This window comes from Arachis stenosperma, chromosome 9 (assembly GCF_014773155.1).
Source record: "Arachis stenosperma cultivar V10309 chromosome 9, arast.V10309.gnm1.PFL2, whole genome shotgun sequence".
In the NCBI taxonomy this organism is placed as follows: domain Eukaryota; kingdom Viridiplantae; phylum Streptophyta; class Magnoliopsida; order Fabales; family Fabaceae; genus Arachis; species Arachis stenosperma.
The window spans coordinates 160,571,317-160,589,696 of NC_080385.1; the positions used below are offsets into that span (position 1 = coordinate 160,571,317).

The following is an 18,380-nucleotide window of genomic DNA, read 5'->3' on the forward strand; positions in this document are numbered from 1 at the left end:
CCCCTACTCGAGTCCAATCTCTTTTGCTTATGAGTTGGATTCGAGTATTGAACTTGGTCTGTAGCTGACGTGACTTTTAAAACTGACGTGATTTTAAATTTCTTAACCGCCAAGTCTAATCAAACGTCGCGTCTGTTGGGGTTTTCGCATTTACACGTGGGAGCAGTTACATTGGTAACAACGCGTTTCTTTAATGATCGCGTCAATTTACCCTTATGCCCCTGGCGTGCTATAAATACTTTTCCCTCTTTAAACGACTTGTTTTTGGCCAAGTCTTTTTTCTAAGACTGATTGGTACAACTCGTTCTTTCTGAGTTATTTAAGGCTTGTAGGCTTTGTATGACTGGTTTTAGCACATCGTGCTTAACCAGAAAACATTTCTTATCCTAATTTTGTACAACTCGTTCAGCTCGAGCTGTTTTGAGGATGCATGACTTGTTTTAATACAAATCACCTTTCTAAAACTTATTCTGATTTCTTACGACTTGTTTTGATACAAATCGTTTATTTCAAAACTCGTAATTATTTTTTAGTATAACCTCATCTAGCTCGTTCGATGCGAGTAGTTTTAAGGTCTTACGATTTGTTTCATTTCAAATCGTTTAATTAAAACGTGGCTATTTCTTGATCTAATTTCATACAGCTCATTTAAATTCGAGCTGTTTTTTAGGACTTCACAACTTGTTTCAAGTACAAATTGTTTATTTTGAGTCCTTTTAAACTATCAGATCATCTTTATAACCATCAGACTTCGTTGCTTTATCCATTATGCCCCTGCTAGAGGTCGAGCTTTATGAAGTCGGACTCGAGCAATCAAGCAGAAAGGATTTTCGAATGAAGCCTTTTTTTGTTGAACTCATTCATTCTGAGTTTTCTAGATGACTTGTTTTTTATACAAGTCACTTTTTTGAAGCACAACTCGTTATATATCAAGTTGTTTTGCGCAATTTAAATTACTTAGATCATATGGTTATTTTTTACTCGATTTTGTTCAACTCATGGGCTTGAGTTGTTTTAAATCATCAAGCCGTATTATAACCATTGGACACCAATTTATACCTTGTCGCTTTATCCGAGCGACCATTGAAAAAGGCCAGCTCGTGATTTTTGCGCTTTGTCGAGCATAAATTGGCGCCTTAGGTGAAGGGATTATATGTTTATTCCCTCCCCTTTCTAGTTTTTACAAGGTTGTCGCCCTTGTGTATGATACAACTTGTTTTATCCAAGTTGTTTTGGAGGATAGTTTTTACGTTTCGATTTTGTTTAGAAACGTTTACAATCCTTCCTTTTTAACTCGTTTCTATACAAGTCGTTTGGTTGAAGTGATTCATTTTGATACAAATCACTTTTAAAGCTTTGCTTTTAGATAGACACGACTTGTGCTTAACACAATTTCGTTGAAAATATGGTTGACTGGCATAACTCGTTTAATCCAAGTTATCCTTATGTTGTTGTGAATGCTAGAACGAGTTTTCTTGGAACAACTTATTTTTGTGAAAGTGTTCCATTTTATACGACTAGGTCGTTTATTTTTAGAACTTGTAGAGATGAGATTGTGGGCTTGAGATTTTGTACGATCCATTTGTTATCCGTGTGGATCGAGTTGTTAGATCGTATTTATGCCTCAAGGGGGCATATTTAGTTAAGTTACTTTTGCGACTTGTTCTAAACACAACTTTTTCAACCCGTTTGGCCCGAGCTGTTTCGAGGTGTTTTCTTTCCAATTCGCATATGTAACTTTTTTCCACCAATTGGTTCCTCGTCGCTTCATCCAGGCGATTTCTATATAATCGGCCCGTGATTTTCGCGGTTTATCGAGCTTCAATTGGTGTGTGTTAATTGTAGAAAATCAATTTTCATAAGGAATTGTTTTATCTCCTTATGTTGGCGGTGTGTTGCGACCTGGGTAGTTTTTCACCCTCGAAGTTAGACACTTTGTAGTAGCCCTTTTCTAAGATTTCAGTAATCTTAAAAAAAACCTTTTTGATCTTTATTTTGAAAAACCTTTTTCTTGGCTGACTGTCCCTTTCTTTAAGTTAAGTTTTCCTTAACAACTCGGGACAGCCTTTTGCCTTAGTGCTTTCAATAGGTTTCCTGATCTCTTTTTGGTATTCCTTATACTCAATTTTTGATTTATTGAGCTCTTATGATTTAGGTTATTTTTGCGATGCGTTTCCCTTTTTCTCGGTTTTTCCGACTTGTAAGTCAGATAATTTCCGAGTTTATTACGATCGACTTTTATAACCTCTTTACACCGACTTGTACCTCGTCGTTTTATCCTGACGACCATCTAGGTCGGTTCATGGGATTTTCACGCTTTATCGAGCTTAAGTCGGCGCGTTTCGTAGAAAGAAAGAAAAACGAGAAGGAATTTATAAGAGATAAAAGATCTTTATTTATTTACGAAGGTACTTTCACTGCTACTAAGGGTTTTTCACTATCTATGATCCCTTAGTCTCTACTATGATGCCTCGTTAAAAACCCTTCTTCAGAAAAAATCCTTTAATTTTTGGGAAAAAATCATGAAGTTGGAAAAAGAGTATATCAGGGAGTAGAGTTCGCTTTTAGCTATAGTACCTTTTCATGTTTCAAGCATGCCACGACCTTGGTAGCTCGGTGCTGTTTAAGTCGGTCACCTTGTAATAACATTTTCCTAAGATCTCAGTAATCTTGTAGGGTCCTATCCTTTTTGTTGTCAGCTTTCATTCGCCCGAGCTCAATAGCCTGATATTTTTTCTTATCAAGATGCGGTCTTTTGCGGCGAATCTCATAGCCATCCTTTGTCTCAAGAGCTCTTTCCTTATCTGAGTTTGCTCTCAGGTTTCTGGAAGGGGGTCACGTTCTTCTTTCGTGCTCTAGCATCATTGTAGAATATTGTCTTTAGTTTTTAATAATTTTGGACTTAGCTTTCATGATAAGCCAGTGCCCCTACTCGAGGTCGAGCTTCATAAAGTCGGACTCGAGTATTCAGTCATGCCATTCTTGAATCTTACTATTTGTTGCTATGTGACTTTTACAAGTTATTTTGGACTCTCTTTTTGGGAGGTCGGATAACTTGTTTTATACTTGTTGTGTCAACTTAGTAAGATTGGATACTTATCTCTTGGCTTGAGGAGGCATTCTTATAAATCGCCATCCTTTCTCAATTTGTTTTAAACAAATTGTTGTGACGTCGGGTTTACACCCTCTTCGTGTTGATGTTTGATTATGATCACGTTGTCCTTAAGTTATTTGTGCAATTCGTTTTAGGCTTTGCCCCTTGCCAGTTTGATTTAGTACAAGTGGCTTAATGAGGTCGGACCACGATTTGCATTTATAACTTCTTACGCCACTTTGGATCTCATCACTTCAAGTCAGTGAGTAAGGTGCACTTTCTAGCTGTAGTATCCCTTTTGTTGTAAACATGGCACAATCTGGGTAGATTGTTTTCGAGTAAGTTGAGTATGTTGTAGTAGTTCTTTTTCAAGTCTTAAGTGACTTTGTTGGATCTTTTCATTTTGATGTTGGCTTTTCTTCGTCCGCTTTTGGTCCGATGTCATTTTGGATTAAGACGAGGTTGTCAGTTGAGAAATTTCTTCGTATGACCTTCTCATGGCCATTTATACTTGGGATCTAGTTCTCGAAGTTGTACCTCAAGAAAGAAGTCGGACTTTTCTTTGTAAGCTCTTAAAGAAAGTCGGATTTTTATTTGTAGACTTGAATCCTCAGAGGAGGTCAAATTATCTTCATAAGCTTGAATCTTTAGAAGAGGTCGGATTTTTTACAGACTCCAAAACGAGGTCGGATTTTTTCCTTGTCGGATCTAAAGAGGTCGGATTCTTCTGAGCAATGAGGTTTTAGACCTCATTGTAGAGTCTAACCTTTAAAAGAGGTCGGACTTTCTTCGTGGGATCTAAAAGAGGTCGGATTTTCTTTGTGAGCTCCCAACTCATCCGACCTCGTTGTAAAGTCTAACCTAGAAAAGAGGTCGGACTTTTCTTCATGAGCTCTCTAAAAGAGGTCGGATTTTCTTTGGTGAGCTCCCAACTCATCTGACCTCGTTGTAAAGTCTAACCTAGAAAAGAGGTCGGACTTTTCTTCATGAGCTCTCTAAAAGAGGTCGGATTTTCTTTGGTGAGCTCCCAACTCATCCGACCTTATTGTAAAGTCTGACCTTTAAAAGAGGTCGGACTTTTCTTCATGAGCTCTCTAAAAGAGGTCGGATTTTCTTTGGTGAGCTCCCAACTCATCCGACCTTATTGTAAAGTCTGACCTTTAAAAGAGGTCGGACTTTTATTCGTGAGCTCTCTAAAAAGAGGTCGGATTTTCTTTGTGAGCTCGCTAAAAGAGGTCGGATTTTCTTTGTGAGCTCCCGGCTCATCCGACCTTTGAAGAAAAGTCTGACCATCATTCCCTCCAATGAAGACTGGGCCTTTGTCACCCCGACTTTCTCTTTTCTTTGGATCGGATTCCAGTTTTCTTCTTGGAAGACATCCATCTTTATTGGTGTGCAAACAACATCAAATTCTACCACAGGAATATTTCTTTCCATATTCATTGGCAATGATGTAATTTGTGAGCAAACAACGAAGGATGTACCATGAGAATTCTTTGTGTTATTCACTGTTGTATTTGACAGGTGAATCCACTGAAGAAAAAACTGGACTCATCACTCCGTTGTCGGATTGGGTTGCGTTCAAATTGGCTGATACTGTGTATTTGGAACATGCAACTGTTCCATTTCATGAGTGGGTATCATGGATTTTTCCGAGATTGTAAGTTGGCACAGATGTCATTGTCCATCCTATTTCACGAAGAGGTTGGGATTAGTCACGTTCCCTTTTCCTCTTTTTTTTTTTTTCTTCACGTAACTTCTTTTGCCAATTGAATTTTCTGAATTGAAAATTCTTTTATTCAATTGGCTTTCGAGTTCATTTTTTTTTCAAGTAACTTCTTTTGCCAATTGGATTTTCTGAATTGAAAATTCTTTTATTCAATTGGTTTTCGAGTTCGTCTTTTTTTTTTTCACGTAACTTCTTTTGCCAATTGAATTTTCTGAACTGAAAATTCTTTTATTCAATTGGCTTTCGAGTTCGTCTTTTTTTTTTCACGTAACTTCTTTTGCCAATTGAATTTTCTGAATTGAAAATTCTTTTATTCAATTGGCTTTCGAGTTCATCTTGGTTTGCTTTCTACAATGGCCTTGGGACGGTGCTTTCTTCTCTTTTAATCCAATTTAACTGTAGAAGTAGAATCATCATCCCTATTTGATATCCTCTGCCAATTGGGAGAAGTTTTTACGGGATTTCTGGTATCCATAGAAACTGTATTCCAGCTTCTTTTTAACATGCTTGCATCTTATTCATGTCGAGTGGTTGTCTAACTATGTTATTGATCATCCGCCATTATCAAGAGTTGAGCTCCAGGTCCCCGGCAACGGCGCCAATGTTCCGAGGGTTACCTAGAACCGGACGGTGGTTGGACTTGTTTGAGGCCCAAGCGCTGGAGGAGTGTGGTCTCCGACTTGGTTTACGTCTGGGAGCCGCCTCCGAGTTGTGTGTTCCAAGAGATGGGGGTGGTACCTGCAAAGACACTCCGATGCCTAAATCAGCATGGGGTTAAGCAGGTTTAGAATGTATTGGAACTTAGAGATACCTGAGGAGTGTCAGGGTATTTATAGTGGTGATCCAATAACCACCGTTAGAGTAGTGCCACCTTTTTAGGTGGATAACCGTCCCTTTTATCTAGGGATTGTTGGGATATGGCTTCTAGAAGTGGTTAGAGAGATTTTAGGGGCAGTTACTTATTTGAATAAGTGTTATCTGCCAGCTATCTCTTGAACCCGACTTCTTTGGAAAGAAGTCTGTGTTGAGTCCGACCTCTTCTAAAGAGGTCGGTGAATAACGAAGGCCAATCTTTAGATTGGACCTTTTGATGTATTTGGACCTAGGCCATACCGTTGGGTCAGGGTAGGAACAAATAGGATTCGCATACATTTGATTATTCAGAAATCAAATTAAGCATGCAAAATATGTGTTTGATATTAAAAATTGAGGAGTACATACTATTCTACTCCAGTCAAATAATAAAATAATAATCTCCCTAGCTAACTAATTTAGAGTCACTATCATAAAATCGTTTAAAACGTCTTTTTTTAAGATATTTTTTAATAATTAAAATGTAATATATATAATCAATTAAATTGTGTTGTTATTATTAAAATTAAGTCAAACAAATAATTTAATTGAAAAATAATAAATCAAATTTTAAATTGGTTTAAATTAATATTATTTTTATAAAAAATAACTCAAATATTCTTATTATATATATTAATTTTAAAAATTCTAAATTCCAGCATTTTTCTGCAGTCATATGATTAGGATTTAGAATTTTTAAAATTAATATATATATATATATAATAGGAGTATTTTAATTATTTTTTATAATAAAAATATTATTATCATTTTCTAAAAAAAATATTAATTTAGACTTATTCAAAATTTAATTTATTATTTTTTCGGTTAAATTGATTTGTCCAGTCTAATTTTAATAAAAATAACACAATTCAATTAGTTATATGTGTTGAATTATAATTATTAAAAAACATCTTAAAAGAAGACGTTTTTAACATCTTTATCTAAATGGCTCCAATTAATTATTGCAACAATGAACTTCAGATAATTAATATTTTTTTTAATTTTTAGTGAAAATATGAATTTAAATTATCATAACAATTATCTAAAATTAAAAAAAATTAAAATCTAAAAAAATATTTAAAATTATTTTAAAAATTATTAATAAAACAAAACACTCGAAAATGTACCAAAAAGAAACATCTAAAATATAATTAAAATATCTAAAATCATTATAAAAATTTTAAAACTTAATAAACAAATTATTCAAAAAATATTGAAAAAAATAACATCCAAAAGTAAGCAATATAAACATCTAAAATTATTTCAAAAATAATCTAAAATCTAAAAAAAATCTAAATATTTAAAATAATTATATATTGTATATATAAATATATTATTTTATTATATTTACATAATTCTGGATAAATTTTGATTAAATTTTTGAACCTTTAATTTCACTGGTTGAATGACTAGTTTAATTTTTAGAATCTTGCTAATTCTATATATTAAAAACTAAATTCTAAAAATTAAACTCTAGATCTTAAACTGTAATAATAGTATAAACGTAAGGAGTTGACTAAAGTATGAGATAAAATTAATAAAAAATATTGACCCATAGCATTTTTCTTAAAATAAAAAGTATTTAAAAGATAATAAAAAATTATTTTAAAGCAGGTCCTTATAATTTCACCGAATTTTCAATTAGGTTCCTATTTAAGGTACATGACCCAATTAAAAAGAAAAAAAATATAGGGACCTAATTGAAAATTTGGTGAAACTATAAGAACCTGCAGAATAATTAAACCAATTATTAAATAATATTAGATATAATATATGTATAATTATAGATATTAAATTAAAAAATATATATAATTTTAAGTTATTATTTTCTTAACAATTTAGAACATGATCAATTATTGATGAGAAACTTTGTACCTCCTTTAAAGGTAGCTTATATAAAGATAGTCTTTAAAATATAATTTTTTAAAAGTTGTAATATTTTATTTAATAAATTAAAAATAATTTTTAATAAATATAAATAACAACAATAATATTTGATAAAATAATTTTTAAAATTTAAAAATAATATAATAAACATAAATATAAGAATTAAATTTAAAAATTAATTAATAGATAAAGTTATATTAGACCTTTTAATTTTGATAAGTATAAATTAATTTTAAAATTTTTTACTTTAAATTCTATAAAAAAATACTTTATTTTTTAGATCTATAAGTATAAGTATATAGTCTTTTTAATTTAATAAACATAAAATAAAAAGTTTGTACTTTTAAAAAGTATAAAGACACTCTTTAAAAAATTTATCAAATTAAATCTTAGTATATAATCATACACTTAATTATTTAAAAACTACAAAGTACAAACATTTTGTTTAGTTATCGTATTTACGTGTCAGATACATTTTGAATACAATACTCATTAAACACTTGTCTAATAATATGCGTATCTTCTGTGTCTAATAAGCGTGCCTTAATAAAAATATATAAAATATTTCTCTAGACACGTTTAAACACACTTGAATATTATTACGTGTCAGTATATTCAGTTTTATTTTTAATATGTATTTTTAAAATAAATTAAAAAATAGTATATATTATTTATCAAAACAAAAATTATTTTAAATATTTTATATAATTAAAAAATATATTAAAAATAATTAAAAATTAAATTATATTTTAATATTAATAAAATATTAAATTATTATTATAATTTATTTAAAAAATACTTTATATATATATATATATATATATATATATATATATATATATTGTTTCTTATGTCTTATAGAAATTTATAATTTGTATGTCTGTCTAAGTATCACAATTTCATTACCCGTGTAACCTGCATGTTGCTTGCATCTACTATTGATTTACTCGATAAGATCACTTCAAGCAGTGACAAACTCAAAAATTTTTAGTAGTGGAGACAATAATAATATAAAAAAAATATTATAAAAATTAATATTAATATATTTAGATATCTAAAATTTAAAGTTTATTAATTAAAATTCTTCTCATTTTAATTAACACATTTAAAGTATGTTAATTAAAGATATTTTTTTTATTTAATGTTTTGGTCATGTTGTTTAATATATTTATTAGTAATACAAAATATAATATAATACAAAAGAGAATTATTACTCATTAATTGAAGAATTTATAGAGAATATAATTTAAATTGAACGAATTTTATTCTTCTTTATTTATAATATAATAGTGTAGAAGAGATAAATAACAAATATTAAAAAGACAAAAATTCAAATCAAATCATCATAATTTTTTTCATATATATTATATAGATATAGAAACTATTTTTTTATTAAACAATTATTCAACAATTTTCGGCATTCAATTGAACAGTTTATCGTACTTATTATACTCTTATAATAGAAGTCTTTTAGACAAAAATAATTATTAACTATATGTAACACTGCCAAAATTATATATATATATATATATATATATATATATATATATATATATATATATATATATATATCAATCAACTATTAGAAAAAATCCCTAAATACAAATAGTTTATTTATATTTGAAAAACTAAATTTGAATTTAAATAATTATATTATTATTATTTGTACTTTTTAGTTGAATAAATATGATTTTATTTAATCTCAATAGATCAAATTCATATAATACAATAATTTTATTATTATATTAATATTTAATAATATAAATTTTGTACACATAAATATTTTTCTTTAAATATAGAAATACAAACATTATTACAATAGACTCTTTATATATATATATATATATATATTATGTTTAAGATTCAACAAGAGTAAATACGCCCAGAATATTGTGAATAGGTCCGTTCCTGATTTTAACATATTCGAGGCATTTCAACGTTTATCCGACGTTTCATCATATGTTTGTAAATCTTATCTATGACAGTAACCTTTGAGAATAGAGATGAATTGAATATGCTTTCGTTATTTGTCTTTTAACCTTCATCTCAAGTTAAATGCACCGTCCATTAAATAATTGAAACTGACGTGAATTTGCTGCAATAATTTACAAATGCTGTCAAAATTTACATACGGCAGCTAGCCTGCTAGTAATAATTAAGATAAGAATAGTGAATAGAAATAGAAACATTCCAGAAAGAAAAAGAAACAGAAAATTACGAGGAAATAGCTATTTCAAAAACAGAATATAATAATCAATCTAACACTTCTAAAGATTGAACTCGTAATCCGTGCAACTCAACTTCAACTTATAATAATATTTATTATTTGAGTTATTAGACTTTAGACGCGAGTTAATAGGCCAAATTTATCTACAAAAGCAATCGACCCAATATTTTAATTTCTATTTTGTACTATAATAACTAAAAGTATATTTTTATATTTTTTATATAAGCACGTGTCATCAATTTTTATTAAAAATTGGAAAAGTATAAAGTACTAACATATTATCCGTCAACTTCTACCAATTCTTATTTATATTTATGTTTCATGGAAGTGTGTTCGTAGATGTGTCTAATAATTAATATATTTTAAATACATATATAAAGAGACACATCCAAAAAATATATCTATAAAGACACTTCTATTAAACACAGTTATAAAAAAGATATTTTTATTAGACACATCTACGAACACACTTTCATGAAACACAATTATAAATAAGAATTGACAGAAGTTGACAGATATGCTGTTGATAACGTAGCGAAACCGTTAAAAATTTTATAGTATCTACACGAATAAAAATTCTAAAACATGGGATAGAAAACTTTTACACCATTTACTTCTTCATTCTCACAATAAATAAAAAATATTTTTATTTGAGCATGAAATTTTAGCATTTTCGCAATTATTACTTTCAATTATACTGGCAAAGTCTGATAAAAAATTTCTCAAACACTAAAAATTTTTGTGACAAATTTTTACTTTGCCAACCATACCTTACGATAACGTACAGTGTAGTTAAACCTGAATTGAACTTTTATAATGATAGACTTCATCTTTATCGACGGATCTGTTTTAACAAACGGCATAATAATATATGCAATCGTGTGTCAGTCCAACTTGACATGATCTTGTGAAATTGTTCCCATGGTGCACGTGTATTTGTCATTATATCTCATGATCTCCCACCAACCTTTTTTCCGAATCAAACTAGTTTGGATAAGCCAATCGCATCTTGCACCATACTCTTTGTATTTTGTATAGAATGTCAGTGATTCAAACTCATACACAATGAAATCAACTCCTTTAGAAATAATATAGCTTTTGATTACAGAGATCATCGACTCTCTAGAACCAAATTTCATTCGAACACTAAATTCACCATCTTCCGCCACAATTCGTCTACAACATGCAAACCACCGTTAATTGGTCAAGGCAAATAAAAGAAATGATAGTGGTAACTTTAATTAATAAATATAACATATCTATATTCACATACTCAGAAAATTCTGGAGACATGCATGGCTGCGAGATCTAGAATTCGCATAAAGGACAAAACACCAAAGGGTATTGGTTTACAAGTGTATTTGCTTTCATTGTCGTTATTATCTTTTTGCCAATTTATATCCATAAGCTCATCAATATTCACCTCCTCGCCAACCGCGTCCGACCTCATATGTTGTTTAAACTCAACGTACAACTCTATCATCGGCACGTAAAATCGGGTTTGTTGATAAATAGAGAACATTTGCTGCATACATGCGTCGTTAGTGATGAACATCATTTGAAACTGTATCAACTCACCAAATATTTGTATAAGATTCCTATATAAAATGTTGCTCGCTTTATTTAAAATGTGACTTTGTATGTTCTCACAAAGAATATTTTGCAATTCTACAAAGGAAAAGTATGAGGAGCTAATGGAATATTTGTACAATGTATACAATGGAGATTTAGAGAGTATTAGAGATATAATCATTAGTGTTACCTTTTCCTATCAGTTGAAGCTTTTGGGATGAGTGGTATCATGACATGCATGGTATTAGAGCTCTAGATCCGAAAGGTCAAGAGTTTGATTTTTGGTGAACCCGAAGATCAGTTTAAATTTTTGAAAAGATGTTTATTATACACTCACAAATTTACAATACCTTTCATAACCTCAATTTTACCTACCGAATTTTTTTGACACTACTAATTATAAAAAACTCACAAATATAAAAGAAAGAGAAATGAAAATAAGATATGAATCACAGATGAATTGACAATCATATTTATAAGCAAGACTTTTGATTAAAATATTTTTTTTTTATTTTGTAGCTTTCAATAAAAAAATTTAAAAAACATAAAATGCAAGATACTATTTGTTATTTCGAAAAAAAAAGAAAAACTAAAACGCAACTTATGTTTTGTAGACAATTATTTTATAAAAATTTAAATCATCAAACGTAACCGGCTTTAATTTAAAAATTTTAAAAAAATAAATCACTGCCTGCATTTTACTTTAATATCATATTAGTGCGTGTAATTACTTTATACGCATATATTTTAAAAATTAAACTCCACATTTTTTATATATATAAAAAAATCAGCCTAAAAATATTGAATTGCGCCATAAAGATAAACAAATAAGATAATCAATTTTAACATTTTGACTGACTATTTCATTTATTAAACTACTTACAGGCCAACAAAAAAAAAATTACTCTGACAATAAATATTCTGACAGTAGAACAAAAAAGATACTTACAAATTTGTTGGTTTTTAATGATCACGTAATTAATACAGTTAAATAAACAACAGAAAATTTGAATAATATGAATAATGAAATGAATTTTTGGTCTATTGAAGATAAAAAAAATCCACTCAAATTATCTTTTTAAATTTTAACCATCCGTCGCTACTACCTTTTCTAAAAATTCTATCAGCACTATTGCTCTCTAGTCAGTGCTCCACCGGTATTACTCTCTCTTTATCGGATATCATCGTCATTCCCCTGGTTTTTCAGTGTCATCACTGCTTTTGTAACCAACTCCTGCACAAGCATCGCTCTCTTCCCAGCCAGACATCATTGTCGCCGACGGGCTCGTGGCCGCTGTCACTGCTTCGGCAACCATTGCCACCCGGCGACTTTCTCCCTCACCGGACACCAAGCTCGCTGCTAAGCTTCTTAGTGCTGTCGCTAGCCGCTGCTTCGAATTGTTAGTTGATGGCTAGGGGTTTAATTGATAACCATCTACTTAGCTAGAAAATGAGCATTAGACAAATTTTATTGTATCTACTTAAATCCAATCAAAATTAAAAAGAATGAAAAAGAGAAGGAGGAGAACCACGATAGTAGATGGAGGACGGCGACGAGACAACGTGAGACAGCAGCAGTGGCACATAGAGAACACGCGCGATGGCATCACCCGCGCGACAGCAGTCGACAGCGACACCACAACAACTGCGCGGCACCATAGCAACGCCGCCAAAAAAAAAAGACACAAAAACAGCAAGACAACAATTACGGTGATGACGCTCCTATACACGTAAATGGAAGAGACAGAGGCAGTACAAGAAGGTGATAAAAACGGATGAGTGTGGCTGCGCTACGTCATCTAAACGGGCTACGGAGAGGGGAGGACAGCAGCATTACGAAATTTTGTCATTGTGAGGGACGGCCTTTAGGTCTGTGTCGCAGAACTGTATTGCTTCCACCATTGTCCAAATCACCTTCCGAATCATGGTTGTCTTGTAAATTAAGAACAAGCAATAATTTAAATAAAAAAAATTAAAAGGATGATTTAATTTAATTGATTTAAAATTTAAATTTAAAATTTGATAATAATTATTTAATTAATTAAAAATTTAAATTTTAAAAATCATTTTATTTTTATTATTTTATTGTTTGTATTGTTTATTATATATATATTGTTTATCTATACTTTAATTTTTATTGTTGAAATTGTTGAGATTCACCTTGTTGAGATATGTGAAAACACGTAAATTAGAAGTGAATCAGAAGTTTGTCCTCTATCAATGCGAGTATACCCCACTGATGACCGATCATACAATCACTATCAAATAATTCATATCTAAACTTCTAGATTATATTGTTTAATCAAATTAAATATGATAAATTTTGACTAGGGATAGAGAGAACGCAATTAACTAAAATTAAAGTAGGTCTACGTGTGAAACCTTTGTATTATTATTCAAAGCAAAAGCCAGTACATGCATAACAGCATCAACATACTTTGAACACAACAAGAATCAAAGCCTGTAGATGCTAATTAAGGTGATGATGATATTGATTGCATATAACTCATAAGTAATCATCATTCATCACCACCACCTATTATTCCATCATTACATAGCAGATATTCATTCTAAAAAGGTCTTAGCTTTGGTATGATGCGGTTGAAAGCAGCAGATACACATTCATATACAGTGTTTGATAACGTTGCCATCACAGTCTGTGAAACCCTAACACTATCATCAACTTTAACACAATCCTTGATTTGATCGCTGTAGTGGTTAGTAACATCGCGGAACCTATCCCATAGCATGACGCCTCCATAGTTAGGAGTTTGCTTGATGGTTGGAAGAACCTCAGTACACAGATCTTCCGGTGGAATATAGCCACCGCTTGGAGCTGCATCAGATGCTGCGGGTAGCCCCATAAACACGGTGTTATTGATCTTCACATAGGAGGTCCATGTATTCCAAGAAGATAAGAGCAGAGATGCGTCGCCGTTACTATATTGACATGGAGGGTTGTTGTAGAACTGGACGAAGAGGTAATCGAAAAGCCAAGTTCTAATGGCGGTATCAAGGTAGTGATCTGTGAAGACACATTGTGGTGCTGCCGACAAGTAAAAGTACCTACACACAAGTAACACATCCAAAATACTAAATTATTTAGAATAAATAAATTTTATTAATTTCTCTACAAAAATTTTAATAAATATAATTATAAATTACGTGATTTTTATATGTGAATCTAAAAATATAATACTAGTTAATATTGAATTATTGATTAAAATCGTTGGCTTTTAAATTTTTCTCTTGGATTGACCGTTTGATGGTTAATTTAGTTGTGATAACTAATATTATAAAAGAGAAATACATCGCTCTTAACACTGTATATGAGGAGTATTAGGGCAAGTAAATGATGTGATTTGTAGACATCAATAATATTTTTAATAGTGTAAGATTATTTAATCTTTTTTTATGGTTAACTGTTGATTAAAATTTAATAAAAGTATTGGCTAGATTTTTTTCACTATATATTTTGATGACTATTATTATGATGATTATATTAATTATATCAAATTAAGATAATATTTTTAAAATTTTTATAATATTTTTTTCCTATTTTTATTTTTAATAACAAATTAATTTTTAACAAAAATTGCACTCTTATTTTCTCTAAAATTAATTAGCATTTACTATGCTTTTTAATATAAAAAAAAATAAAAACAAAGGATGTTATAAAAATGTAAAAAGATATGAAATTAATTTTAGTAATATTTTTTAAGTATTGGTAAAACTTGTATATAATAATGATAAATATTTGTGAGTATGCACCTGTCTTGCTTTCTGCGTGTATCGAGTTCTCTAGCTAAGTCATCCCAATAAAGGTTTGAACCACTTTCAATGTCGAAATCAATGCCATCAAGGTACACACTCCCCAATGGACCCCTTTGGCCACTCAGGAAGTTGTAATAAAGGTAGTCGGAGACGCTCTTGGCATCTTCCGGCGAGCATAAGGAGTAGAACCCAAGGGCTCCTCCAAGGGAGAGGAACACCTTCACACCGTTTCTTTGGCAATGTTCGATTTCCGGTTCGAGTTTTACACAAGGGGACCATGATCCACAGTGGCCAGCAAAGTTCCATTCTGGAGTTCTGTCACAACCGAAAGTGGAGAGAAAGGCGAGGATCACAATCTCGTAGTTTCCGGTGTCGCATGTGGAGGTTAAGGTGCCGTCGCCATTGTTCTGGCCCCAGTAGATGGCTATGCCACCTTTGGCATGTGCAGAGGAGAGGGTGAGGAGGAAGAAGGGGAGCAATGTTAATGGTTGATGAGTACTACTACTCTTGTTGGAAGCCATAGTGGTTTTCTGTTTTTAATTTAGTGAGAGAGTGTGAAGTAACTTGTTTATAATGGTTACAATAATTTATGTACTAGAAGTCCTAATTTTAAAATATGATCAATTATTGATGAGAAACTTTGGATCATGTAGTATAGGATTCGTGCACTTCACTATTCAGAAATTAAATTAAGCATGCAAAAGATGTGCTTGATATTAAAAATTGTCAGTACATCCCCCCAAGAAAACTTAATGTACCAATCTTATCATGTTGAATGCTTCTGTGTGTTCAACACACGTGTAACATGCTGCAGCTACTATCGATTTACTCTACTATAAGATTACTTCAGCGTTTATCCATGTGTTTGTAAACAGTAACCTGTGAGAATAAAGAGGAATATATGGTTTTGTTATTATTTATATGTCTTTTAATTTGGATATATATGATGCTAATTGCCACATCTTAAATAATTGAAACTGGCGTGAATTTGCTGCATTAATTTACAAATGCTATAAAAATTTACATACGGAAGCTAGTCAGCTAGTAATAAGAAGAGTGAATATAGAAATAGAAGAAACAACGTTCCAAAAAGAAAAAGAAACAGAAAATTACAAGGAAATAGCTATTCAAAAACAGAATATAATAATCAACCTAACACTTCTAAAGAGTGAACTCGTGCAACCCGTGTAACTCCAACTTATAATAATATTTATTATTTGAGCTATTCGACTTTAGACGCGAGTTAACAGGTTACAATAATAATGCATAAAGCAATGTCAGAAAACAGAGTCACATATACATTGCAGAGATACTTAGATAAATGATAAATCAACCATGGGTAACCAACAAGTTATCATGCATGATTTGCCAACAAATTAAATTGTTTAGCATAGACTAAAGTTACGAATTATCTATATAAGTTAGGAAAGTTATCAAGTGTACCTAAGAACATCGGTGTTTCAGTTGTTTTAACCGTTGATTTTAATTAATATATATTATATATATTTTTTATAATTTAAATCAACGGTTAAAATAACTGGAATACCGATGTTCTCGGTACACCTGATAACCTTTCTATAAGTTATCAATTGAAAGTTGTCTAATGCAAAAGAAACTTTCATAGTTACATAAATATTTTCGAAGCGTAAAATAGCGTCCCATTTTTTCTACCCATTTTCCAGAAAGTTAATACCAGAAACAAGTTGTCATGCATGTAGCAGAAAGCCAGAAGCAATGCACTAAAAATACATTATTATACATATGTCAAATACATCAAATTTGAACAAATTAATTTAATGACTTATGAAAGTGAATCAACTAATCATGCTAGTACACTAGTATTGTGACACCGGAAAAGCAAATATACAACTCCAGAGTCCAAGACACTAGCATCCACCATTTGTGGCTGAAAAACTAAAGTACACATCTTGGGTTATTCTGTTTTGCAAGTTTTGTAAGTATAATATCCACACTTAATTGGCCCCAGAATCATTCACTCGTATAAATGACGCTATCATATTTTTAATTTCTCAAACTCACTAATACTCATATTAACAAGGAGAGAATTTTACAAAAATAAATACTAAGCATTCTTTTTCATATATATGGGACACAAAATATAAGAGATGCACCACCTATTTATAGTTGTATTTGGCGATTTTAAAACTAAACAACTTGTAACCTAAGCTTAGTGATTAAGCTTGGATCTTTGGTAACTTATTGAAAGTTGTAGAAGAAACTATCCAGCTGTAAATCTTTGAACATTTGACCATGATCCTTTGTAACATTTCTAGTTACTTCCATGATAATAATTTCAAATTTACTTCCTTCAATGTTTGACCAAGTTTTGACTAAACTTTTGTAAATGGCGGTGAATGATTTTACAAGTTGATTTAATTATCAACATTGCTTTCCTTAAATCAAACTTGCAGAATTAATCATTCCAAGCATTTTTTTTAATTTGTAAAAAAACTCTATTTTCAACGGTTTTGTAAAGATATCTACAACTTGTTCTTCAGTTGGACAGTACTCGATCACAACTTCTTTTTCATTCACCAACTCTCTGATTTTGTGAAATCGAATATCAATATGCTTCGATCTTCCATGAAATACTGGATTTTTGCAAAGTGCAATAGCTGACTTGTTATCACAAAATATTGTTGTTGGAGTACTTTGTTTCTCGTTTAATTCTTCAAGAATTCTTCTTAGCCAAACTGCTTGTGTTGCACAACTTGCTGCTGTTATATATTCTGCTTCTGCTGTAGATAGTGCTACTACTGGTTGTTTCTTTGACGACCATGAAATTGCACCAGAACCAAGATGAAATACAAACCCTAAAGTACTTTTTTTTGTTTCTATATCTCCGGCCCAATCACTATCAGTGTAGCCAACAAGATTTACTTCATTAGTATTCTCATAATAAATTCCATCATTTAAAGTACCTTTGATATATCGAAGAATTCTCTTTGCCGCTTGCAAATGGTTGATACAAGACTCCTCCATAAATCTGCTAAGCAAACCAACTCCAAACACAATATCTGGTCTAGCCGCAGTCAAGTATCTTAGACTTCCAATCAAGCTTTTGTAGTATGTGGGATTTACTGCTCTTCCTTTATCTTTTCTCAACAATTTGAACTTCTCTTCGACTGGAGTAGAAACTGGTTTTGAGTGCTCCATCTGAAATTTCTTCAAAATATCATTTGCATATTTCTTTTGAGAAATGAAAATTCCACCATCTTTTTGAA

At 31.0% G+C, this 18,380-nt stretch overlaps 1 protein-coding gene across 1 annotated transcript; it reads right to left on the reverse strand.

Annotated features, from left to right (window-relative positions):
- Nucleotides 1-13,742: 13,742 nt before the first annotated feature.
- LOC130951037 (hevamine-A-like) lies at nucleotides 13,743-15,694 on the reverse strand. Its single transcript, XM_057879650.1, has 2 exons — nucleotides 15,133-15,694; nucleotides 13,743-14,427 (listed from the first exon to the last, which is right to left on the reverse strand). Exons 1-2 carry the CDS (start codon nucleotides 15,654-15,656, stop codon nucleotides 13,932-13,934), a joined length of 1,020 nt encoding a protein of 339 aa, XP_057735633.1. The 5' UTR covers nucleotides 15,657-15,694; the 3' UTR covers nucleotides 13,743-13,931.
- Between the last annotated feature and the right edge of the window lie 2,686 nt (nucleotides 15,695-18,380).

Bases quoted from the DNA above. Each gene is read 5' to 3' on its own strand.
- LOC130951037 (XM_057879650.1), bottom strand. From the start codon at position 15,656: ATGGCTTCCAACAAGAGTAGTAGTACTCATCAACCATTAACATTGCTC. The intron at 14,428-15,132 runs GTGCATACTCAC...ACTTGTGTGTAG, and splicing joins ACACGCAGAAAGCAAGACAG to GTACTTTTACTTGTCGGCAG.